The following is a 26,988-nucleotide window of genomic DNA, read 5'->3' on the forward strand; positions in this document are numbered from 1 at the left end:
ACATGAGTTCCAATAAAATCCAAAATAAAAACCTCCCTGGTGGATTATCGCACGGACAGCCTCGGGCATTTTTGTTGTTAATAATTTAGCGTTTAGCTTCCCAGTGTCTCTGATCAGGAATGCCTTGATAATGCTCCACAAAAGGGCATTTGAACCTTTTTTTGTCATCAATATTGATGTATTTCAACATTTTTTCAAATGTTCAATGTATTGCGTGGCTCACAAACGCATTGTTCACAACAACCTTCATCCAGAGCGACAATAGGGTTCCTGTCTTTGGGACGTCAATTCATCACAGCATTAAAGCCTTGGAGATGCAACAACAGCTTTTTTAATGAATAATTCACCACTTTAGTGTTTTGCTGGTCTTGGTGAATGTTTCTAAAATAACTCAGTCGCCACTGTAGATTACATTAATCCCTCGCCACTTTGTGCTTCAAATTTCTCAGCTTCACTCTATCACAGTATTTCAAAAATATATGCATTAATAAATCATGCTGGTTTGTGGTTGAACAATAGGCCTTTATTGCAGCTTTGAATGATCTCACAACAGGCACAATACTCACTAACACGCGCTCCCGTTGCGGCGGTAACCCACGCCAAGCTAAAACTCGAGCATGAGTCTTATTTTCTGTTATTATGTCTACTATATTGGGTAATAGGAGTGTAAAGGTGAATATTGGGGTGTTATTTCATGTCTACAGGGCTCCAGTAATGTTACAAAAGCGTATTTAGAAGGTGGTAAATAGGTTTTCTATGCTCTAACTAAGAAAATATTCCATTAATATAAAGGAATCCGACTTATTCGTGGTCGGGTTTGGAACCAAATAACCACCATAAAGGAGGAATTACTGTACTTCAGGTGCATGATATCGTGACGAGTACAAATTACAATTTTTTTCATGGAGCTTTTTCTCTGGATATTTTTGCCTTTTATGAAATTGAAACTTTATTCTCGTAACATTACAGCCTTTTTCCCTCACAGGGCTGTAATGATTTTATTTGTACAATAATACAACTTTGTTCTTGTACTATTATGCCTTTTTTCTCATAATATTACAACCTCTATAATAACATTGTCTCATAAACATTAGATGAAACATTACATTACACCCTTTTGTTGTAGTATTATTAGTTTTTTCTTTTTTTAAAAAAGAGAAAAGCTACTTTATTCACATAGTTTCTCCTATTAAGATTGTATTCTTTTTAACAGTACAACTTTGTTCTGTCATAATTAGAGTTTTCTTCATAGTACTATGACACTTTTGTTCACTTTTGTTCTACAATTTTACTTCTTAGAAACACAGCGGGAGCACATCTTTTCTGCTCACTCGCACTACCCAGTGGTCAGAAACGGTATTACAGCAACTTAATGACGGCCTGACTGGTACTTCATTGCTTTTCAGAGCAATTCCCAAAACGATATGACATTATAAAAGCAGTTCACTGATGTAAACCCTCTCTGGCGACCCCGTGTATTTATTGAAACCAACATTTTCGCCACAGCTTCTAAAAAAGAGATGAAGGATACGGAGAAGTCCTCCCCTAAATCGTGTGCAGTGGTTTCTCCCAGGTCTCAGTCCCTTGGTGAGTCCTTGCATCATATCACGTTGCACTCTCTCGCTGTGTGTGTGTGTGTGTCGTCATCTATCTTGAGTCTGCCCTTCATCATGAGGCCCTGCCCGCTGTTGCCATAGCAACCGGCTCCAGCAGCTGACATTAAATTGCTTGACTGGCATCTTGTTGAGCGTCACTAAATATTACGTTCGATTAGATTACAGTTGGTTGGTTTGAAATGTATTTTATTCTTTTAAGCACATTTTGAAACAGCCAGTACCGCCCCAAAGTGCTGAGCATGAATAACAAACAGCATGAAGTAGAATATTCTAATAAATACAAGAAACCAGTGTTAGGTAAACAGGTTTTCAGGCATATGTGCCATCTCTTAACTTGATTCAATTTAGGTGAATTTGGCGCTGCTAATACAAACAAATATACTGTATATAATCAAGTCAATAATACAGTCTACTTTTTAAAAATCCCTCTCTTGTCCTTTGGCGGGCCCGTCGTGCAGCCCGTGGGCGGTCGGCGGTCCAAACGTCTGGCGCCGAGCGGGCGCAGGAACTGGACCGGGCCCTGATCAAGCTGCTGAGGGAGCGCTGCGAGCAGCAGGCCCGGCAGCTGCAGAGTCTTCAGGCCCAGTTGAAGAAGGCGTCGCTGTGCATGAACGTCTTTGCCATCACCACACAGCACTTCTGTCACAAGGTAGGACACCTGAAAACCTGTTTTAAACATTTTTATGTTATTATTGTAAGAATTCAATGCTATTTGTCCTCTGGACTGATTTGCTCCTAACTGACCCCCGATGGACCCGCAGTACATGTTTGATATGCTGTAATAAACAAATAAACAAACAAATAAATAAATAAATAAAACTTTCACTACACATCTTAAAATGCAGGCTGGAGCTCATCAGCCAACTTTTTGTCAGATTTGTTATGTTTTTCTTAATCGACTAGGCTAACCTATCATAATGGTAATATGTAATGTTAGCACTGTAGCTCACATAGATATGCTAGTGTTGCTAACATTTGGTTTCATTCGTGATTCGGGATTTGTAGTTATGATGGACACTTATGAATACGTTGTCTGAATTCCAAATTGTACAACGTCAGCGATATTCAATGGTCGAGGGTCCAAGTGTGTTTGTTTACACGCTAGCAACATTTCCTAGCTTGGAAGCCCGCTGAGCTTTGTGGGACGTCTTGTTCGTGACCGTGGTTTGAAATTGGACGTTTTGTGCAACTTTAGGGGTTTAATGTAACGATGAGGCAAACCATGACGCAAACCAGGCTTTGCTACACATCTTAAAATGTGGCCTGGAGCTCTCCACTGTCAGTCAGCTACAGGCGTGGGAGCTGTAAGTTGTCTGTAGTTTTTCTTCTGTGAATATGCTAACCCCTGCGATGGGCTGGCGACCAGTCCAGGGTGTACCCCGCCTCTCGCCCGGAGTCAGCTGGGATAGGCTCCAGCATACCACCGCCACCCGAGTGAGGATAAGCGGCATTGAAGATGGATGGAGGCATGGAATATGCTAACCTAGCATCACGTTGCTGTTGCTTGATGTCTTGCTCGTGACAGATGTTCGAAATCGGCCGTTTTGTGCGATTTTAGAGGCTTATTTAGCAACAATTCAAGATTCAAGAGTTTTATTGTCATATGCACAGTAAAACAGGCAGTTATACTACGCAATCAAATTCTTATTCTGTTTATTCTCCCCCAAAAAAAAAAGAAAACACACAAAAATGAATAAGAACAGAAGAAACATTAATACCAATAAATGAAAAGCAACAATAACATGTTCAGTGCTATGAGTGTGTGTGTGTGTTGCGTGCGGCGTGTGTGAGTGCTTCGTTGAGAAGCCTGATGGCCTGTGGGTAAAAGCTGTTTGCCAGCCTTGTGGTCCTGGACTTCAAACTCCTGTAGCGTCTGCCTGACGGTAGGAGTGTGAATAATGAGTGTTGTGGATGTGTGCTGTCCTTGATGAGGTTGTGTGTTCTGCGTAGGACTCTAGATTTATAAATGTCTTTCAGTGAGGGGAGGGCTGCCCCAACAATGTTCTGTGAGGTCTTGATCACCCGCTGGAGTGCCTTCCTGTCACGTGTTGTACAGTTACCGTACCAAACAGTGATGGAGGCGGTAAGGACACTTTCGAAGCAACTGAGGATTTTGCAGTACAATGATGTAAACCAGGCTTTGCTACACATCTTAAAATGCAGCCTGGAGCTCCCCCAACTCCCTGTCAGTCAGTAGATTTGATCATGTCGTCAGAGAATATGCTAACCTCGCATGATGTTGCTGTTACAACGTGAGTGTAATGTTAGCACTTTAGTATCACATAGCTATGCTAGCGTTGCTAACGTTTGTGTCCTCCTGTCCCACTACTTAACGTCACTAGGGTGTATGTGTTACATGGCATCTATTGCGAGTGCAGAGGTCCAGCGTATATGCCAAAAGTGGTTAAGGAAATGACTTCTTTGCAACATACATGATATCATAAATAGCATCTGGGGCTGTTCAGCAGCCGTCTTTTGGGTCCTGATGAAATAATCATCCACTTGTGGATGGACTTTCCTCTCCCACCTTCTCCTGCTCTTTCCTTTTAGTGTGTTGTTGTGTCAGTGGGGGAAGTTAAGGGGTTAAGGCCAGGGCGTGCACTGCTGGGCCGGGCTTATATTGTCTTTGTTCCAGACGCTAGCGAAGGAGGTGAGGCCTCTCCCTCTCTCCCCTCCTCCGTCTTCCTCCTGCATCCAGCAGGAGGGATGCTGCTGTCTGCTGGTTTACGGGTTATCGCTGCTCCAGGCGTCCTTGTCACATCCCCACGGTAAAGCCGGCATGGTCTCTCCGCGGGAGGCCGGAAGAATGACTGCGTGCATGTGCTTCCAGTCTTTTCGGGGCTTGACGAATGTGCTGAGTCAAAGCCGGCTGCTGTTTCTCGATGGTCCGGTTGTGGTGGGTTGCTGCTGCCGTGGTGTACAGCAGCTGCTAGGAAGTGATGCTAATTGGATTGAGACTGCAGCGTCTGTTGATCTTGTTTTAGATTTCTAGAAATGTGTCTTCTATGCTTGTCTAATTCTTGCCTCATCTGGACTCTTTTGGTCTTCCCCCCAAAAAAGCCGCACTCGTCACGTGGGTCCGGTTTGCCGAGAGGTTATTAGAGGCGACTAAAGACGACGGATGATCTCCCCGTTTGAATCATCTTTATTATTTAGGGAGACGTTTGTAAGGTGTCCTCCTCCTCGTCTTGTGAAAAATCAATAACGGCTGCAAAAAGGATGATGAGCGCAATCAGGATGACTGCCCCCGTCAGGGCGGGACCACCGGGGTGCTGTTAGCGGGAGGGCGGAGGCTCGTAGATGAGAAGGAATACTCACTGAGGTCACGCTGCAGGCTTTAAAATGCTCGATAAACATTGCTGGCAGGTTCTATATCCATTTTCACTTGCTGTGCACGTGTGTGATGTGTTCCAGGCCGAGAGCGCTGCCGTGAGGGAAGGGGAACTTTCCCACGAGCTCGCCAGGATCAGAGATGAAGTGGGTGAGTGAGAGACGCGGCTTTTTCATTCTATTTCGATTTTATTCGTCGTAAGGACGGAAGACTGAACTGAACTCACTTTCATCACTTTCATCTTGCTAGGTATCGGCTCTGCTGATGATACATTTAGTCAACACTTTTTTTTTAATATATGTCAGTATTTGCATGTGGTTAGTCGTAGTAATACTAGGAGGAGGAGGAGTAATGTTGCATTCAATAATTCTTTTATTAGCAGAAGAACATTATTAAAGATTTTATTAGTAGTATTATTGTTATATTATTATTATTAGTAGTAGTAGTAGTAGTAGTAGTAGTAGTAGTAGTAGTAGTGATATTACAGTGTATTATTTGAAAGATGTGTCAATATAATTAACAAAAGTATTATTACTATTAGTAGTAGTAGTAGTTCATTTTATTACTAGAAGGTAATAGCTATCAGGGATGATTATTATTATTAGTAAATGGTTTTAAATATGTATCAATATAATTGAACTTTAAAAAAAATCATTCTTTATTTTATTATTAATCCTTTTTAGCAATGTCATTCTAAATATATTGGATTTATTTTTTATATTTATATATGTACTATTTTTACTATTTATATTATGATAATAGTTATTCCAATAATATAATAAATGTAATAATTCATTATTAGTATTCCTACTATGTTCATTAGTTCATGCATGTATGGTGTACTGTATGCTAATATTAATTGCATTAGCAGCCGTAGTAGTGTTACTCATTTTAATCATGCTGACAGACTGTTTTTATTATGTTTTTTTCTTGTATTAGTATGAGGAACTTCCTGTTATTCTCGTACATTTTTTATCAGTATCAGTGTAAATTAGCATTTGAAATTAATTCTGAAGTGAAGAATGTATCACTATAATGAACTTTTTTTAGAATTCATTGTTCGGGAAGACCTGGGTTCGATTCTCCGTTGGGCATTTCTGTGTGGAGTTTGCATGTTCTCCCGTGCGTGTGTGGGTTTTCTCCGGGTACTCCGGGTTCCTCCCACATTCCAAAAGCATGCATGTTAGGTTCATTGGCGACTCTAAATTGTCCATAGGTATGAATGTGAGTGGGAATGCTTGTTTGTCTATATGTGCCCTGCCATTGGCTGGCCACTAGTCCAGGGTGTACCCCGCCTCTCGCCCGAAGTCAGCTGGGATAGGCTCCAGCATACCCCCGCACGGCAAATGGATGGATGGATGGATACTAGGGATGTCCAAGATTGGCTTTTTTGCCAAAAAACGGATATTGTCCAACTCTCAATTTCCGATTCTGACATCAATCGATACCGATACGTGGAACAACACGTTTTTTTTTAGTAAAATTGTTGTAAAGTAACAATACTCTTAAAATGAGTACACTTGTTTTGCTGGCTACTCCACCCATCTCGGAGTAGATCATTCATGTATTACATATTTCATAGAAGAATACTTTTGGGTATTTGGCACGTTCTAAGGCGCTGGGAAGTTCATTATGAACGTTCTTGTTACTCTGCTTGCTACAGAATAGTTACTTTATCCTCAACTGTGTTGTTGAAAGCTCTGTATCGGCTTTTATTGTAGGCAAAAAAAATATCAAGTTTTTATGCCAGCTAATATCCGACATCTCTAATGGATACTGTTCATTTTATAATGCTAATAGTTTAGAATCATTTATATTAGTAATGTGTTGCTAGTATTCATATTACAGCCATGAATTCATGCATAATATGGTATTTGTTCATATTCACTGTAAGTGGCATTTCACTCATTTTAATCAAGCAAAATGTTTTTTATGATGTTCTTTTGTTTCATTAGTAGTAGTAGTAGTACTTTATTCTTATTTATTTTGTCATTATTACCAGTATAATTTATAATTATAAACACAAAATTATACAATTTATCATTTTAAAAACATTTAAATATGTTTTCATGTCTTTTTTAAGTTATTCATTGCATTAGCAGTACTACACTCATTTTAATCATTCATAGTGTTTAGTCTTACTATTGTTATTATTATTATTAGACATTTTTAGCATCATTTTGAATATCTTTTATTTAATTTTATTTGATTAGTGATTATTATTATCAGGAGTCATATGACACTCATTTTAATCTTTCATAGTGTTTTTTATGTTTTTATTTTATGAGTAGTAGTATTATGGACTTGTTATGATTATTTGTCATCAGTGTACTTCTGAAAATATATTTGGTATTTGCTTTTTAAGTATGTATACTATTCCTTTCAGTTAGTATTAGTATTAGTTAGTGTTAGTTAGTTGGGTATCGGTGGTGCTATTAGGCTCACATTATCATTGCGCAACCTGATCAAAGATGAGAAGCATCCTCAGGGATGACTTGGTTACGTTTCTATTTACACGTCTTTACTGTCAACAAAAAACAAAAAGCAACCAGTGATGTCGGAGTGTGAGCTCATCCTGCTGTGATGTCATCCACTACGCTGCTCTGAGCCACCAGGGGGCGTGATGCTACGGTGTCTGGCCATGCACTAACTTTCTGATGCTGTCAATCCAAATGAAAATAGCCGAATGCTGACCAGAACGTGTCGCAGCTTTCAGTGTGGCCCACTGGGAGCAGCTGCAGCGGGAGAAGCAGGAACTGGAGCGGCGTTTTGAGGCGGAACTTCAGGGCTTGCGGGCTCAGCAGCAAAGCGAGCTGGGAGCGCTGGAGGAGCGGCTGAGGGTCCAGCACTCGGCCGAGACCAGGAGCCTGAGGGCCCTCCAGCGTGCCCAGCTGGACCACCTGAGGGGGCGGCAGCAGGAAGAGGTGACACCCTCTTGAAGCTTGGGTATGGATGACCTTTCTTGAAGGTGATGTTTACGTTCTTTGGAGCAGATGGAGGAGATGAATGAAAACCACCAGTCGTCCCTCGTGGAGATGGAGGCCACTCACAACGACACGCTGGCCACCCTGCAGGAGGAGCACTCCAGGACCGTGAAAAGTAGGACGCATGGTCACAAACAAGTTCCCCATGCCCTCGCTAGATAACAAGCACACCTTTGTGGTTGGCAGACTTGAAGATGGCCCACGAGCAGCAGAGGAAGTCTCTGGAGGAAGACTTTGAGAAGATCAGACTTTCCTTACAGGTGACACCTTCTCCCTTCCTCTTTCTTCTTCCTCAGCAGTCAGATCAGTGATGTGTGTTTGTTCCACCAGGATCAAGTGGACATGCTGACCTTCCAGAACAGGAGCCTGAGGGATCGAGCCAAGCGCTTTGAGGAAGCTCTCCGCAAAAGCACCGATGACCAGATTGTGGTGAGAAGTGTGTGATGTCACATGGTCACCATCGCCACAAACACACCTTCTCACTGTTCCTCTCCAAACGTTTGACTGTTTGGAGACGCTGTCTCGTGCTATTGGGTGAGAAAGTGTCTCCAAACCTTTGACTGGAGACTCGAAAGTGGTCGTGTGCAGTGTGTCTGTTGTTTGTTGGTAGTTTAGTTGGTTAGCTGGCTGGTGGGTAGTCAGTGGCGATGGATCAACACTACAGTAAGCTACTCTAGAAAGGTGAATTTCATTTGCGCCGTTTTGCAGGACGCCTTAGCGCCGTATAAACACATCGAGGAGGACCTCAAAAGTCTGAAGGAAGTCTTGGAGATGAAGAACCAACAAATTCATCAGCAGGAGCTAAAGATCACGGAGCTGGAAAAAATAGTAAGCTTTCAATGTCCTGATATCCTGGCTCAGGTTGGCCGCTTTTACACGCACGTCATTTGGAGCTTGAAAAATTGAAATTGTGTGTTGTCCTCTTGTGTCTTTGAGCAGGCTGAAAAGAACGTTCACCTGGAGGAGCGCGTGCAGGTTCTACAGCAGCAGAACGAGGACCTGAGGGAACGCATCGACAAGAACCTCGCCGTGTCCAGGTCAGTGCTTGCTAACAGCAGCAGACCAACTAACAGTATGGACGCAAAAGACATTGTATGCGTCCTACTTTGTGGGAAGACTTTGGAGGAGACCCTCGTCAGTGCCCAGTGCACGTAAAGGCTTGCTCGGATGAGTCTGGTGTGGAAGAACTCCAACACACAGAGCAAGCCACCTCTGATGGACAAAAAAAGGACACAAATTCCCAGCGACACTCTAGGAAATATTCCAGACAGGTCACGTACTAAAAAAAATAAAAGGTTGCAACTTTTCCACTTTGATATTTTTGTAAAAAAAAACAACCAAAAAAACAAAACAAATGCATCTCAGCTTTGTGATGTACAGTCGTCGCTCGTTTGTGGCAGTTCATTAGTGCCAGACTTGGCCGTGGTAAGTAGGATTCAATATTAATAAATGGTATATTTTCCTAGTTATGCTATAGAAAAGCTGCTTACTATCTTTTAAATATGCCTTTTTTACATTATTAGACATGAAATAACACCCCTACGTCACCTTAATAACACCCCTACGTCACCTTTACACTCCTACAACCCTTTCTAGTCGACATAATAACAGAAAATAACACACATTAGACATAAATACTGTAAGATATCACACGCACACATTAGTAGTTCCCTGTTTTCTGGACAGCGTCCTTCCTGCGGTGGCTCTTCAGTGTATTGTAGTGGTGGCGTTAAACTCCTCTTAGCCAATATTTACTTCATTTTAAAAATCACCTTCATTTAGACAAAAACATATTTGACTGTAAAATAAGGTCTTTTTTCTTTTAATATTTCAACTTTTTGCTTTTTGCTCCTGGGCCTGACACCCCAGCCATAATATTTTCACTTGACTGTTTTCGCAACCTGATTTTCCAAAAAGTTGTTTTATTCAGTTCTTATAACATCACGACTTTGAAAAAAAGAATGTATTTTTGTCTTCAATATTTCAACTTTATGCTCCTAAAATGATGTCATTTGTTCCCTCGTTTTCGTAAAATCACAACTTTTTTCTTGTTAGATGACAACTTTTTTTCTGCATATTTTGACTTTTTCACCTTTGTACTCGGACATTTTCTTCTGGTGATTATGACTTTTATCCCCATAATATTTGGACTTTATTGCTGTAAAATAACTTTTTCTGCAGCTTAATTTTCCAAAAATGACAAGTTTATTTGATGTTTTGTTAGTTTCTTGTAGCATTACGACGTACAAAAAGACATCTTTTTCTACTTTGTATTCCTAAAATAATGTTTTTCCCTTAAGATGACATTATTCTTGACACAACTTGTATTTTTTAATGTATTTTTTCTTTAATATTTGAATTCCTAAAATGACATTTCCCTCATGATATTGTCTTGTTCTCCTAAAAACACAACTTTGAATTTATTCTTGTAAAATTTCTGCAGATTTTTCCATTTTTGCTGTGTTTTCTTTTTTAGTTTTCTTGTTATACTTTTGGAATGTGCCGCCAGCCAAAACAATAACTAATAACAATAATAACAACAATAATTTGGCCCCCGGGCCGCACTTTGGACACCCCTGTTGTAGAGCATGTTAGCGGCGGTGCTAACGCTGTGATGTCCTCCCGTCGCCAGGCAACTGTCGGAGGAGAACGCCAACCTGCAGGTGCACGTGGAGAAGGAGAGCACGGAGAAGAAGCGTCTGAGTCGCACCAACGAGGAGCTGCTGTGGCGCCTCCAGACAGGCGAACTCAGCCCACGCATGTCACCCAGCTGCTCCCCCGTCCACCGGCCGCCCTCGGGGCCCGACTCGCCCGCCCGGCCACACTCCTACCACCAATGACATTCAGGTGCTTCCTGCTGGCTGCCCGTCGGTGGACACGTGACTCTTTTAAAGAAGCCCACTTTGTAAAAATGTCACCGCTGTAAGGCTACTAAAGGCGTGCTGGCGCCCATGTTCAGTCATCCAGCACTCAGGACGATGTAAACACAGCATGCTGGTTCTCTGCCATCCATTTTCTTCCACCAGCGACCTCCACCAAGGCTGAAAGTTTGTCAACATTTTTATCACACGACATGTGACCTCTTTTACGTCAGTAGCTGTCTTAGCGTTCCGCAGCACAGGAGAGGAATCGGGTGCCTTGCTCAAGGGCGCCACATGAATGGACCTTCTGGGATCCTTCAGTCACGGGCCATCATGTGCACACAAACGCGGGTATTTTAGCTCTTTTTTGTGTGTGAGAAAAAAATGTGGCGACAACCGTAGAGCCTCGCTGCTCAGTCCAATATGGCCAAGTAAACAAATCAACACTTCATGATGATTAGAACCCAAATCTGAGGTTGGACATTTTCATGTTTGCTGTGTTTCCGTGTGTGAATGTCCAAAGGGAAAATCTGACAGCATTTGGATGAAATGAAATTATGCAGGTCAACAATTGATTGGCCTTTCTTTTTTTTTTTACATAATGTCAAGATAACATTTGTATGAAATGCATGACTTTAAAAACTGTATAAAAACAGGTTGAATAATTTTTATAATCTAGTTATCAACCATGTAGACTTTTTAAAATGGTATTTTATGTTTGATATTTTGTAATCATGTTTTATTGTAGAAGCAGTGAGCTATGAAGAACTATTGGGATGACAATGAGAAGTGTCATAGAAAAAACTAGAAAAAGCTAAGGATGCTAACGTGACAAAAAAATCATGAATACTGCGCGTTAACGGCGGTAACATATCTCATTGCGTTACATTTTTTTGCATAATAACGCACGCATCACGGCAAGCCAAGGCTCTCCATTATGACGACAGGCGGCGGTGTTGCTCCCCACAGAGCCTCATTGTCTGGCCTGAACACATCAACAGCAGTGCAATCCGACACCATGTATGTATCGCCAACACGTCTAGTCCACTCGTTGCAACAACACTTCCTCATTGTCACGAGACAGACCGCGAGATGCGTTCACTGACACTCTGACCATCACAAGAACGTCTTTACAATGCGTGTTTGGGTGGTCTAAATCAACAAATGCAATGAAAATCAGTAAGTGGATATTCTTAGCACTCACCTTGTAACTCTTACTGCAGAAGTAGAATTTGCTGCATTTAAGTGTGCTCGGAAATCCCAGAAAATTCACTCAAAGCATGTCATTTCAAATTAAATGATGTGGTGTCTTTGAACGCCACTCCTCATTGCTCATAATAAGTTATGTCTGATTCAAATATTCTGCTATTAAAGACACCAGGTTTTCACATGTGTGTGCCAGCGTAAGTTTTAAGTTGATTTGGCGCTGCTAATACATACAAATATATCAAATCTGTCATTTATCTTTCTTTCAATAGAATACAGTCAAAATTGGCATATTTCAGACACGATAATGGTAATGGTTGAATTTATTTTGAACATGCATACAAGTTACATTGGAACACATCACATAGTACAATTCACTCTTCTACATGTCCAAAAAGGAGTCGGAAGAAGCAAGGCTTATTTAATCCTACCCCCCCCCCCCCCCCCCCCCCCCCCTCTTATTTCACATCAATTGCAATACATGTCCACTTCCTGTATTCCAAATGTACTCTTTGCTAGTTTAAAATACACAAGAAAATGATAAGGTAATATGATACGGTGACAGTGTAACATGGTGATTAATCATGATTAATTCATTTGAAAACCGTGATTAATCAGATTTAAAATTGTAATCATTTGACAGCCCTCGTAAAATCATAACTTTAATGATTCGTAACTCCCTCGCAACAAAACAAAAAAGGTTTTCTGATACTGGCTTCATTTTCTTCAGTCTTACAAACTTCCATTCTCGCAATATTTCATTTTTGTAAAAATTACAATAACACTTGCCATAACTACAACAAAAAAGTTGCTAGAATTGTAGTCGTAAATCTATAGTTTTGACTTGAGACTTGCGTGAATTCCTGAATTTGATGATACTTTCTTTTGTCTCACTTGTAAAAGAAACTTTGCCTGCCTCCTTTACTATCTGCCTCCCTTGCATGTAACTTTCAACTTTAATACTTAAATATTACAACAAAAAATGTTATATTCTTCAGCCAATAAGTCGGAATTTTAAAAGTTGTACTTTTCAGTGGATGAATGCCTAAAATTCTTTGCTGATAAAACTCAATCTGATGATTTTTCTTGTAAAATGACAACTTTATTTAACTGTACAACAAATATGTTGCATTACGGAAAAGCCTGCAATTGTGCGACGTTTACCATTTATCTCGAGAATTGTAACTTTATTTGTTCAAATGAAAACTATTCAGTGAATTTACGACTTTAGTGCTATGAGTCTTTCTCCCAAAAGTACATCATCGTGGCCGGGGTCAGGGTCGATCGTTACGGCGTCCTCTTTGGCATTTCTTGGGACAAACCAGTGACCACACGTCTCAAGGACAAACGTACGACAATATGAGGTCCACCGTGTTCTTGAAGACGGCCGGCGGCGGGTGGATGTCATGAGGGAGACCGTGCGCCACGGTCATCTGCCATGCATCCACCAGCAGAATGTCTAAACCTTTGAACATGGCTCGCAGCACGGTGTCCAGCTGCTGCGTAAACCAGTCACCGTTGTACAGGCTCACCATGTTGTGCAGGGACTGGGGGTTGGCCGAGCGGATCACGACCAGCGTCCCTGGCGCCCGGTCAAGAAGTCGCACAACAGCCTTGCGGATGTGCTGTAGGCGGCGTATGTACATCTTCACGGGGAACGTGCTGAAGTGAGCCCAGATGCTGATGGCTACCAACGTGTTGGGACCCCCGCTCGGGCTCTCCAGCTCGTTGGCGATGTAGCGCATCTCACATACTTTGACGTTGGTGAGGCGGATGGGTGGTCCGTGGCAGCGGTACGTCACAAGAATATTGTGTTTGCTGTCCATCACCATGAAGGGGCCTTGCTTGTTAGAATTTTGTGGGTCAAAGCGGAATTCCTTCAAGTCTGTGGATGGAAGAGAACGAAGCTTCAGTTGGTGAGACGAAGGATTGACGCTGCCAAGACAAAAGCGCTCACCTGGCAGCCCACTCCTGAGGAATTCAAACCATTGGCGGACGGTGGAGTCGCCGTACATGTGGACCTCCTTGTTGGTCAAACGCTGAGTGATGGCGGCCAAGTTGAACTTGCGCATTGAGACGGTGCTTAAGGGTCTCCACAAGCCCTGGTAGTAGTACCCGGACGTATTTAGGTTGACAGCATCCCGTTTTACACTCTTGCTTTCTACATGATGCAGTTAAATCCTTTTAATCCATCCAAAAACAAGTGGGATTACTTACTTTAAAGGACTTACCTGGCCTTGAAGGCAGCACGCTGATTGTGTCACTTCCAGAAGGCCGGATGGGAACTTTGACATTGATGCCACTGATGCCAAAAAAGGAGGATCAGCGTTACAACTGCGAGTCGGACAATCACTAAACATTACATTAGGTACACCTGCACAGTCTCATGGAACAAATAAGAGGATCAGTTCTAGACTGGATCGATGGGAAGATGCAGGCTTTTGGAATGTTGCACGGGGATAAAACTAAATTCTACTCCATGATCTTTTGGTTGATTGGAAGTTCATGAAAACCAATTACACCCGTGTTGCCCTTCAAATTAAGAGAGGGTACCCCAGACTTTTTGCATTTTTTGGGGTCTATGGACGGCGCGGTTAAATATAACGTTTGAACTAAAGCGTGAACACTTCTTTTCAGCGGTGAACTTTCTAATGGTACCACCTGCGTCGTCCTGGGATCCTGACTTTTGGGGACCATGTCCGAGTCAAACAAACTCGGGGAGAAGAACGGAACTTTCCAAATGTACCTACTATGTATACTTCTTTGGCATTGTTAAGTACCTGAACCTGCATAACACTTTCACCTCCACTTTCCTACCGTACCACCCCCGTGTCCTTCGATGACGTCGGGCAGTCCCTGAACCTGGATTCTTTTGGTCAAAAACTCATTCCGCTTAAAAGAACATTTGAAGGTGTTAAAGGTGGAAAAGTGGAACAAGACTGTCGTTGGCTGGAAGAGGCGCCACTCCGCTGTATTTTAACTGTCATTTGGCACCACAAGAGTGATGCTGTGCTTGTCTGGGCATGCCTCTACCTTGAGAAAATCAGTATGTTCTATATATTTGATCCAGTGTCATTAGCTTGTGCAGGTGTAGGTAATCACTGAGTGTGCGAACCTGGCAAAGAGTCTTTGTTCCTTCTTTGTGATGACTTTTTGGACGTAGCCTCTGAGGGAGTGGTCGATCCTGGCGCTGCAGCTAAGAGTCTTTGGCTTGAAGCAGTACCACGGGTCCCCGGTGAGAGGGTCCGTGTAGTTACACAATGGCTGCCGGTCAGGTGGCAGATACATGTTTCATATCGTGGTCTCAGATTGAAGGCCCGACTTAAAGAGGCTTTTGAAGTACACGCGATCGGGACGTTCTTCCCTCAGCCGCTGCAGCACGGCAACGGCCTCGCTCGAGTGCACCATGATGACCTCCACCTGTGCCGAACCTTCCCACAGAAGCGGGAATTGGGCCGTGATGATGTGCACAGATTGTGTGATTGGTGTGGCTCTGTAGTCGGGGTGACACTGTGTTCTGTAGACATGCCATGACAAGCAATATGGGAGAAAACATTTCGACATTTCGAGTATTGAGTATTGAGATTTTTTTGCACACAGAACACAAGTCGCACTTTTATTTAGATCACGTTCAAACTGTAAGAGTACTCGAGATCTCCACATGGGACAAAAATGATATGTCCTTTTGTAATTTATTTCATAGATTGACTTGGGTCACTTGAATTCACCTTTGTAGTGGAACCTGGAACCTTTGATGGCTATGTCGCTGCTTTGTACCATTACATTTTTGTTTAATTCCACCTTTTTGCAGTGAAATTTTTCATTTAAAAAAGTAGAGTAATCCCTCACCACTTCACAGTTTCACTCACTTCAGTCACGTTTTTTCAAAAATATATGAATCGATAAATCATGCTGTTTCGTGGTTGAATACTGTCTACTATTAGTCAAAACGTGCACACTGACGCTAATTTTTAGCATTTTCGAGTAATGGGTAATAGGAGTGTAAAGGTGACTATGGGGGTGTTAGTTCATGTCTAGAAGGTGCTAATACTGTTAAAAATTGTATTTAGAAGGTCGTAAACAGGTTTTCTATACACTAAGTCCCCAATTTACGAACATCCGACATGTGAACTTTCGGAGAGACGTACACACGCCGGCTGGTGTATTTTTTCCTGTATTTTGCCTTGTAGTACTGTACTGAAACTCCATATTTCTACTGTACATGCTTGACCAGTAGAGGGCACTGTGACACTGCTACTGGGACCAACAGAAGAAGAGTTAGACGCTGGGGAGAGAAAGCTAAATGCAAAGCTAAATTGTAGCTGTATGATACAACCCGGACAGAGCGTGTGATTCAAGTTTATGAAGAGTTAATAGGCCTGCTTAATTCTACACCACCCACAGAACACTACCTCTTTTAGAAGAGTCTCCTCCTCCACCACAACGATGTATGCTCGACCACTCCTCTTCAAAGGTAAATAACAATTATCATTATTATATCATTTTTATTATTATTGTTTTTTTCATTAATTATCCTGGTTTAATATTACTACTACATCCAAACTCATATTTACATACATACGCATATACTGTATATGTATACACGTACATGTAGTACCTATATCATTGGTAATATTACCTTTTCCCCGACTTAAGAACAATTTGACGTGAGAATGGTCGTCTGGAACCAATTGTGTTCGTAAGTTGGGGACTTAGAGTACTCTACTACACTACTCTACTCTACTCTACTCTACTACTCTGCTGCTGAAGGAGCTGCTAAGGGAACCCACAGTGTCATGTAGGGGGTGAGAGGTGTTGTCCATGATGGATGTCAGCTTAGCCAACATCCTTCTCTCCCCCACTTCCTCCACGGAGTCCAGAGGACCGTCCAGGACAGAGCTCGCTCTCCTGATCAGCCTATTGATCCTGCTCCTGTCCCTGTCCGTGCTGCCCCCCCTCCAGCAGCCCACAGCATAGAAGATGGCTGAGGCCACCACAGAGTCATAAAAGGTCCGTAAAAGAGTCCTGCACACACCAAAGGACCTCAGTCTCCTCAGCAGGTGGAGGCGACATTCTATACGATGTTGAGTTGTTTGGCTCTGCAGCCAGTCAATAGCGGATCAACTGCCCATTTTCACAAGCTTTAAAGTGAGTTCAAATTTCAAAATGATGAAATGATTACATTTTAAAATGTAAGAAATGTAAGAAATCCCAGTTTCACAGGTGCCACATCTGATAAGGTCGCCCACCGAGACAAAATAGTGCTAGCGATCATTGTAAGGGTAATTCTGTCATCTTTTTTCCCTGACAGGAAAAAATGCTGCTATACAAGATGGACACTGACAACTAGTAAACTAGCAACCGAACGCTTAAAATAAATACAAATTGTAAATATCTACATCAACTTTTATGTAAATGGATATCAATTTTGGAAATATGATCCATTATTTTATTCAAAAACACAACATAGTGTTGCATGTTTATGTTGTTAGTTGCAATCGGCGACCTGGCCCACATTGTTCGACGGTCCTTGAACACACCATCAAACTTTCTCCCACACTGCACAAAAACTTTTAATTTGATGTTGTTCAGTCTTGGTTTGATCAAATCCATAAGAACAAAAGATCAGTTAGATCGCTACAATGTATTGGCTGCTACTGTATACTGCATACATCCATTCTCGTCTTCAGTCATGGTCAACTATGGAGCATCTGCGACAAGCCGGTGATACCTGGGGCATGTCTCTATCGTCCATTCATCTAAGGATTTATGGCTGATTCTTATCTATCAGGAGGCTGCTACCGTGGTGGAAAATTTCCATTACCACTGATGGAGAGAAGAAATAAAACTGCTCAAAGACAGATCTAATTTTTTTGGGTGTTAATTCTGCAGATGGGGAAGACAGTTGAAACAGACAGGTGAGATTCTGTCCCTGAAAGACAGGACAGAAGCATAGCTATACAAGCATTATCAGGACTTTATCAGGTGCAAGGATGTATTCCGGGTTAATCAGAACCTGTTGACGTGGAAACGCCTTAGGAGAAACTTGTTTTGGAGACAGAAGGGCTCAAGCTACAAGCAAATAGTCACAAAAAAGCATAGTTTGTTCTGCTAGCAAATCAGCCTGACATTAATACATATTAGCAGAAATACGGTATTTGTTTAAAACAAAAGCCGCCTTACCTCCAAAATCCTGATGTTGAACAGCAGGTAGACGAGGCCAGACAGAGCGAGGACAGCGATGCCGTATTTCCAAACTTTCAGGGACACGGTTTACCTCAAGCTCAGCCGATTATCTGCAAAAATTATTTGTAAAAAAAAATATTCAATTGATTATGGATGTCAAGTTCTTTTGGACTTATGCCAGCCTACACTTGAAAAAGGCTGAGAAGATGGAGTGTGCTTTATCAACACCACTCCAGTAGAACTTCAACTATTGCATACTGGGTCCAGCCCTCTAACAAGCCAAGATCAGAATTCTAGACAAGCATGTTAAAGGTAAAGGCTACAAGACCATCTCCAAGCAGCTTGGTGTTCCTGGGACGACAGTTGCACATCATCACAAATTTAAGATCCATGGGACTGTAGCCAACCTCACTGCACATGGCCACAGGAGGAAAACTGAAGACAAAAATCGAAGAGATGGATAATACAAATGGTAGCAAAAGAGCCCAGAACAACCCTTAAAGCCATTAAAGGTGAACTCCAAGGTCAAGGTACATCAGTGTCATATCGCACCAACCGTCATCTTGGGAGACGACCAAGGAAGACACCACTGTTGAAAGCAAATCATAAAAAAGCGAGACTGCATGTTGACAAGCTACAAAGCTTGTGGGGAAATGTCCCACGGAGAGACAGGACAACACTGGAACTGCAAGGCGCATCACTTCTATGTGCACAGACGCAAACATGCATTTCAATTTGACTTGTTATTACATGTGTCAGATTCAAGAGCAGGTTTTGTTCTTTCATGAACTGAGGGGTACCAACAATTTTGTCCATGTGTGTACCTGTCGTCGTTTTTGAGGAGTTTGAAACATGACGAATGTGGTCTTTTGGACCGTCCATTAGAGCAATTAATAGCTGAGCAGTGTGCCAAGGACGTGTTTACAGTCTACTGTTTCTGGATTCTGCTCACCATCACAGCTGCCAAACCTGCACAGGGCATACTAGAGAAGCGGATGCTGAGTTGACAGTCTTATTCAATTCTAGTGTCCTTGGTTTGCGCCAGGACTTACGCCGAAAGCTTTAGGCTTACTATGAAATTTATCACAAGCCAATTGTCGAGTAACATTGTAAGTATATGATATGTTAACACAACTTGTCGTAACTTACCTTGGAAAGAATATCAGCGTGAAGAGTTTGTTTATCCCGAGAGGAGATCAGTCGGACACGCTTTAGTGAGGCAAAATCTGGAAGATGTCTCAAAGCTCAGTGCTGGACCAGTCCAATCCATGGCAGAAGGAAGAAGCCTCGAAATGAGGAAGTGACATCTCTTATCCTATTCTTGTGTCCCAACTTGGTGGGGGGGTGGCCCATGGCTGTGGCAATGTGTCTGCTTCCTAGTGGTTCCAGTTTGTGTCAGTCTAAGGTGGGAGTGTTTGCCGTCTCAAGCTGTACGTACTGTACTTTAAATAAGTGCCTGTATTGTTTAAATCATGTTAGGTTTAGCATGTGTAATGGTGTGGGGGGGGGGGAAGAGTTAATACGGTCAACAGAGACGGTACATATTTTCATCACGGTATATTCTGTTGTTTGCAATTTGAATGTCATCTATCTCTTTTGAATGACATCTTTCTGTAAACATGATAACATGTAATATTTACAGTATTTTGTAGGGATGAGCGAGTACGCCACTACAGTATCTATATCTATATCTGCTCACCCATCTAAATGATCTGTATCTGTACTTGGGAGTGGGCGGGGCATAAACCGGAAGCAGGTGCGGTTTAACCGGAAATGGGTGGGGCTAAAATCTGTATATTATTTTAGGTCTGGCATTGACACGGATTGATCAGAAGTTGCTACATTTATTGTTTATTATTCGGTTACATGTGTACTGTGTATGTGTGGAAGTCAGGACTGGGCGAGCTGCGGCCCGCGGGCCACATCAGCCCTGCCAAGCGTCTTAATCTTGCCAACCAGACGTTTCCCAAGTCCTTTTTTTAAAACTTTAACATCAAAACTGTAGCAGGTAATATGACTCGCAGGGCTATTGTGGCATCTTTAGCTTGTACAAAAAGGCGATCCAAACGACACAACACGTGACGCACATCATAACCTACCTACTACACCATACAAATAAAAATGTATGCAAAAAACCCATGCCAAAATTACACCCATATAGTCCTGCCACAAGGCATGCTGGGTAGCTTGTGGTACTTTCTCTCCCAACAGTTTGTCACATTTTTGCCTGATTGCAGAATATGTTGAGGAGGTCGTCAAGGAAGTAAACAGGAAGAGACGCTAACATACTGTTGTATTGTTCATAGCCCGTATTGTTGTCGGTGCCTCACTACCCAGCATGCCTTGCGGGCATTTGTAAATAACAGTTTTAAGTTCCGTGTTATGTTTACCGCTTAGCTATTGTTTACCACCCACGTACTCGTACTCGTAGTTGATATATGTGATGCGTTAACTTGCTGAGGATGTGTTGTTTTTGTTTCGTTGCACCGTGAGTAAGTATGTCATCCTCTTTGATAACCACCCATATATGGATGGCCCTTCAAAGAGTGAATACATAATGAGGATTTTCTCGATCACGATTACGGATCATGACGAGATGTACTCGTTTCACATTTGGCAAAAATGCATGATCCCTATCCATATGCATTATCCATAATCGGATACTCGTTAACGAGTATCTGGCTCACCCCTAGTATTTTGCCTTATTTTGATCAATTTAAACATTACCGGAACTTCTTTCCTCGGCGCACTGATTTCACATTGCCGATAGGAGCTAACGCTACTTCAGCCAACAACAACAGCATAGAAACAGCGTATCTGTGCTATTACTAATCATGGCAGACTTCCTGAGAGCCATCGCCGCCGGCAACTACTTTTGAACAAATGAGGAACCAGAATCTGATCTTTTGATCCTGAATATATGGAGAATGAGGTTCAGGTTATCAGGTAAGATGCCCCCTTAACCCCTTTAACGTTAGTTCTAAATGTTCCATGGATAGGAGTGTAATGAAAACAATCACTTACAATGTCCACTGTTTTTGGGACTTGTGCTCCCCGTTGAGCTGGTAAATTTAGCATAGGTAAAAAATGCTGACGGCAAACAAGCATCTTGTTGAGTTAGGTCGTATACTGCTCAGCAGTGGCTTGAGGCTCGAGTGACGCTGAGGCTAGCTACGCATTGCGTTACTTTACCAGATAAATATAGTTCTTCGTGTTCGCTGCTACAATAATACATAACAATAACAATATCGCTGTAGCTTGCTTAGAATACAGCTCAGTTATGTAAATGGACATTGTTGGCATTTTTTGACGGTCAAAATACGTGGTTCCCATGACGTCCATTGTTAGCGCCTCATGTTAACTCCTTCTCTCTCTTTAGAACATACAGAAAAGGGAAAGAAATATGTGTTCATGTTTCACATAAGGATTGCGGATGATGGGCAAAAACTTGAGTGTTCCAAAGCATGTGGCGGGCATAGGAAAGGTTCCACCAGAAATCTCCACTCCAAGTTGAAGAGAAGCTTCTCCCAGCCAACGCAGAATGTCAGCAGCTGAGACCATGTATCCGATGAAGCCAAAAGTAACCAAGTGGACTCATGACTCAAGATTACCGTACATTCCGGTGTATAATTTGCTACTTTTTTCTTAAACCCGAGAAGATTGGTAGAATACATCTAGCACAAAAATGTGGATTTACTTACTGTTGCCTTGGCACGCTTTTCCACGTCTTCTGGGTTTTTGACTTTTTGTGTTGCCTTCTGCGTCTGAGCTTGTGTTTTCACTGGTATAAGCTCCCGCCGGCAATACACACTCAGTCCCAAACTTTCCATTAACTGAGGAATAGTATCGAAACAATTGTCCTCGACGTGTACCGAGCACAATACCAATGAATTTGACGGCGTCCATTTTGCTTGCGTTCGTTGCCTAGTCCATTTATCGCGACAAACTGGGTCTTTTGGAAAGGTGGACAAGCTTACCCCTTCTGCTCGTGTTTTTGAGCAAATATAAAATATACCAATTAAATGAACCCAATGGATAATACTGATGTGAACCACAAATAAAAAAACATCTGTAGTATCTGTGTCTTCTTTTTGCATCCATTTGTCCAATTTTTGTTCTAAAACTAAAAAATTTTTGTAAATGCATAAATAAAATGAAATAACTATACAATATGAATAATATAAAATTACTTATATAGAGACTTCCGGTAAGATAGCGGTGAGAGCAGACGTGTAGTCGTCGGCTCTCCCTGGCGGGGCATCGTAAACCCACCCAATTTAATTTACACCCAACTCGATGGCAACAAGGATCGATATGGGTGGGAGAAACAAAAGAAGAACCAGGAAAGCAAATTGGGAGAAGGACGAAACCCGTGCAGCATCTGGGGAACACACCAAAAGTCAAGCTAGTGAGCAGGCTAGCAAACACGCAAACAACCACGAGGATAATACAAGAAGAATGGATGAGCAGGATCACAATGAGAGTGTGCGAGCCGGGCTGGCCACTATCAGCAAAGATATAAAATACCTCTGACACGATATTCTCACTCTAAAACAGGAGATGACGGAAGAAACCGGCGCACCATTGCAGGACATCGAGCGCAAGCTAACAGCTCGCCGCGACGAGCTACATAACAGGTGGTAACTTTGGCCGGAGCATTGGAACGCATAGCGGAGCTTGAAGAGCGGAAGCCGGGGAGGCGATGATAGAAATGCTTGACCTAGCGAGTCGGATGCAAGAAAAACTGACAGACCTAGAGAGAAGATCTAGGAGGAACAACATCCGTATCTTCGGCATCCCGGAAACAGATACAGAGGGCCCAGTGGGCAGATTCATGGAACAGTGGCTAAAAACAGAGCTACAGCTACCTGAGGACCTTGAGCTGGATATCCAGCGGGCCGACCGTGCTCTCACACAACAACCCAACCCGGATGCCGCACCCAGATCCATTATTGTCAACTAAGTTTGAGACGTAATTTTGAAGACGGCGTGGGAGACAAAGATGTACTGCATATGGGAAACAAGCAAGTTTTTTTCGATCACGACTATCCAGCCGAAGTTGTCCAAAAGCGGAAATTCTATATGAGCATTAAAAAGGTAATTAAGGAGAGACGAGTTCGATTCCAGACACCATTGACTAGCATCCGAATCCACTGGAGAGATGGAATGAAGACGAACGATAGCGCCGCGGCAGCCGCACAGGAGATGAGATTGAGGAGCTATGCGTGGATATCCCAGGAGACGACAGCGGAGCGAGGTATAGCTGGGTGGCGGAGACTCGACGTGGAATGGTGATGCGTCCAACTTCGCCAAGAGAATCTGACTGAGTGCGGGAGGAGAGCGGTAGAATTACGGGTTCATAAAATCTTCACCCGGCTGGGGACTGTTGATGTTAGCATAGTACCCAGTATCTAGGTCTTTTTTATAGAGTTCCCAGAAGGGGACCCAACTTGAGTCTAGGGTGGAGCCCTCTTAGAGATGACGATTTCTCCTCTGCCCACCAACGGGGCCTTGTGGGGAAGGGTTGAACCGCACTACTGTTGGAAGCCAGTTTTTGTTATGTGATTGGTGTTGGACGTTTTTTGTGTAAGTGCCCAGTTAGGATCTGTTTGGGAGAACATGGTCAAAGAATGGTAAAACATAAGTTGAATGATGTTAGGATAATGTTGCTGCATGTCAATGGCCTAAACAATCCGCTAAAAAGAAATAAGGTCATGACAAAAAATCACAAAGGAGAAAGTACAAATAATTTTACTCCACCTGTTGCAGTCAAAGCACGGCAAAAAAAATATGGCTACAGGAAGTTATACCACAGCGCTTTTGGGGGAAGTTACAGACGAGGAGTGGTAATCTTGGTATCAAACATGATTGAATTGGAATTAGCGATAAGGAGGGAAGGTATGTTGTAGTAAGAGGGAAGCTAGAAAACAAGCAGGTGACGTAAGGAAGTGTATATGTGCCACCAGAGAGCGATAAAAACATGTTCAAGTGCCTATTTGATACTAATGCAACAGAAATGTGGTATTTTTTTTATATGTGGGGGAGACCTGAATGTCATTAGAGATCATAAAGTAGATACAACCAGCCTTAAAAGAAACAAAAAGCAACTTACTTTGGAAGAGATGGGGATGGTGGATGTACAGAGGAACATGCAACCCCCCCAAAGAGATTATACACACTATTCATCCATCCATCCATCCAGCCATTTTCTATACCGCTTCTCCTCTTTAGGGTCGCTGGGGTATGCTGGAGCCTATCCCAGCTGACTTCGGGCGACAGGTGGGGTACACCCTGGACTGGTCGCCAGCCAATTGCGGTACGCAAAGTGCATCCAAGAATTGACTTTTTTCATGAACATAGAGGACAACTATGGAGTGAGGGTATTTCAGATTGGGGGTGCAGATGTATCTGATCACAACCCAGTTTAAATCTTAAAACAGGAAAAGGAAAACAATGTGGAGACTCAACTTGGGAATATTAAACAAAGATCACACAAAGGCTAAAGTAAAAACAGAGAGGGAAATTAATAGCTGCAACAGCACATGCAAAACATCTTAAAGCTAAAGCATATAAGAGGGGTGGATGAAAAGTTTTAAGCATCAGAAAAACTAAAAGGGATCATTTTTTTTTCAACACAGTCCCTTTCAAAGGCTAAACACTTGCTCCAACGGCGCTTTTATCCCGGTGTAGAAGAACTCTTTTGTTTGGGACTCAAGAAACCCCTCAACTGCAGCTTTGACATCATCATTACTGGCAAAATGGCGACCAGCCAAGGCTTTTTTCATTTGGGGGAAAAGATGGAAGTCGGAGGGGGCCAGGTGCGGCGAATAAGGTGGATGGGGAACAAGTTTGAATGTTGCCATGGCAGCCACCGACTACACTGAGCCACTGCACAATATCAGTTTTCTCAATTTTTCACCAAATCCTTGACCCTCGCTTATTCAAAAATCTGCAAGCATTTAGAATATTAAAATTCGGCAGGAATACTTACAAAATGTTGAACTTTCAAAAATGCATAGGTTTGACCATGCATCAACGCTTCTTATACACGGTGCTTGAAACTTTTCATACACCCCTCGTAGACTAAATAGTGAGAAATGAAGGGAACTGGAACAGGACTATCTGAGGACCCAAGATCCCAAGGTGTGCCAAGAAATCAAAGAGTCCAGGAGTATAATGAATGACATATTATTAGAACACATACGAAAACAACAAATAAAAAGCAACAAATAAAACTAGAGGATATACAATTTCTGGAGAAATTGTGGTGTGAATGCGTGAGCTGAATAAAGAGATGAAAAACAGGAAAAGCAGAAATGAGCAGGAAGCGTGAGCGGAATTAAGGGATTGGGGAGGGGGGACAGAATTGAGCAGGAAAGGCGCGAGTGTCGAAGCAGAAGAGGAGACGCCGCGCTAAAATGGAGTGTGACCGTGCCGAAATTTAAAATGGATGTATGAAACACACCGTGTAAAGGTGTGAGCTGAATGAAGAGATGAAGTGGGGGAAAACAGAAATGAGCAGGAAGCGTGAGGTAAATGAAGGGAGGAAGGGGGGGAAACAGAAGTGAACATAAAAGGCACGAGTTCGAAGCAGAAGGGGCAAAGAACCATGTGTTAATACTTACAAAAATGTCAAAAAAATCGTACGATGCCAATATTAACATGCTAGCACTAACATGCTAACACTTGACGTGATAGCATGTCTATATAGGTTTTTGCTCACGAAAACAGCTAAAATGTAACAAGGCTAATGTTAACATTAGCGTGCTAAACCTAGTATGATAGCGGCTATTATGCTAACATTAGCATGCTAACATTAGCATGTAACACCTACCATGGCAGAGTTAAATGTCTTCGTATTTTAATTCTCTTAAAAATGGCAAAAAATGCTACTATGCTAATGTTAGAGTGGTAGCAATGCTAACTGCTAGCATGCTATTGCGTAACACCTAACCCTAAACCTAAGCACCAAATGGTGGAGGGTCCTGCCTTTAACAGTAAAAAAGATGAGGAAAAACTAATCAAACTAACGAACTGGCTCTTGTCGTTCATTTCCAAGAGTAGAACTGTTCGCGATCGACCCATCACTACAGCTTAGGAGTAGCAGCGCCGATTCGTTCGCGATCGACCCGTCACTACACGCATCTTAGGAGAGACGGCTTTGATGGGCACCTGAGGCAATCTTCAAAGAAAAGGCCCACACCGTATGGCGTAGACCAAACATTTTTGCAGAGAAAAACATTTCCCAATGATTTGAACATTTTGTCTTGGAGGTGGTCTCAATTGGTTGGGAAATGTGAGAAATGTGGAACTTTGAAAAATTCCCCATTCATTTTCAATGGGGAAAAAGTCTACGCCAATTCCCCAAAAGAAAATGGGGAATTGTGGAAAATGTGAAACTTTTTCAAAAAAACCAAAATGGTATCAAACTATTCCCGAACGAGCTGAACAGCTTTGATGCTTGAATGGTGTGAATCGGTTGAAAAATGAAGGAGTTAGCCGTCAAAAAACACACCGTCACATGACCACAAATGAGCTTTGACGACAGGCCGACGTAATAGCTTCATATTTTGACGGACATGACTCACCACAGTCGACATTCCCCTGATATTTTGTTGTCTTTTACTCTGTAATGACTCACAGAAGTAATTCCACTTCTCCTAAGTCTTGATGTGTCTTGACAACAGACTTATGCGCATGGGTGCTTTCTTCTTCTATGGTTTGGTGTGTCACGTGGTTCCGTCTGTGTGCTTGTTCACAGCGCCATACGAAGGCATGCCTTGTGTATTACATCCTTTTCACTC

General features: G+C 42.4%; 2 protein-coding genes across 10 annotated transcripts in view; one reads left to right on the plus strand and one right to left on the minus strand.

Moving 5' to 3' along the window:
* Window positions 1-12,180, plus strand: part of mtus2b (microtubule associated tumor suppressor candidate 2b) — an 18,713-nt gene extending 6,533 nt beyond the window's left edge. For 2 of the 4 annotated variants that reach the window (XM_054794880.1, XM_054794882.1), the window contains exons 5-14: window positions 1,507-1,587; window positions 2,075-2,265; window positions 5,031-5,097; window positions 7,657-7,871; window positions 7,941-8,046; window positions 8,118-8,191; window positions 8,262-8,360; window positions 8,640-8,759; window positions 8,868-8,968; window positions 10,564-12,180. In XM_054794880.1, coding sequence (XP_054650855.1) covers window positions 1,507-1,587; window positions 2,075-2,265; window positions 5,031-5,097; window positions 7,657-7,871; window positions 7,941-8,046; window positions 8,118-8,191; window positions 8,262-8,360; window positions 8,640-8,759; window positions 8,868-8,968; window positions 10,564-10,771 — 1,262 coding nt within the window. In that variant the 3' untranslated portion in view covers window positions 10,772-12,180. The remainder of the gene's footprint in view (window positions 1-1,506; window positions 1,588-2,074; window positions 2,266-5,030; window positions 5,098-7,656; window positions 7,872-7,940; window positions 8,047-8,117; window positions 8,192-8,261; window positions 8,361-8,639; window positions 8,760-8,867; window positions 8,969-10,563) is intronic. The other 2 variants (XM_054794881.1, XM_054794884.1) reach the window with 2 other exon arrangements.
* A 294-nt stretch (window positions 12,181-12,474) lies between these two features.
* LOC129191495 (NXPE family member 3-like) lies at window positions 12,475-26,849 on the minus strand. 6 transcript variants are annotated; one of them, XM_054794899.1, is made up of 7 exons: window positions 19,334-19,686; window positions 18,513-19,167; window positions 18,182-18,294; window positions 15,114-15,515; window positions 14,230-14,300; window positions 13,956-14,159; window positions 12,475-13,883 (listed from the first exon to the last, which is right to left on the minus strand). In XM_054794899.1, exons 4-7 carry the CDS (start codon window positions 15,284-15,286, stop codon window positions 13,336-13,338), a joined length of 996 nt encoding a protein of 331 aa, XP_054650874.1. In that variant the 5' UTR covers window positions 15,287-15,515; window positions 18,182-18,294; window positions 18,513-19,167; window positions 19,334-19,686; the 3' UTR covers window positions 12,475-13,335. The 6 variants fall into 6 exon arrangements, with proteins under 6 accessions (XP_054650874.1, XP_054650877.1, XP_054650879.1 ...); XM_054794902.1 differs by lacking the exons at window positions 18,513-19,167; window positions 19,334-19,686 and adding an exon at window positions 26,773-26,849; XM_054794904.1 differs by lacking the exon at window positions 18,513-19,167 and having other exon boundaries at window positions 15,114-15,491.
* Window positions 26,850-26,988: the final 139 nt, after the last annotated feature.

The sequence above is a fragment of the Dunckerocampus dactyliophorus genome, chromosome 12, assembly GCF_027744805.1.
Source record: "Dunckerocampus dactyliophorus isolate RoL2022-P2 chromosome 12, RoL_Ddac_1.1, whole genome shotgun sequence".
NCBI classification, from domain to species: domain Eukaryota; kingdom Metazoa; phylum Chordata; class Actinopteri; order Syngnathiformes; family Syngnathidae; genus Dunckerocampus; species Dunckerocampus dactyliophorus.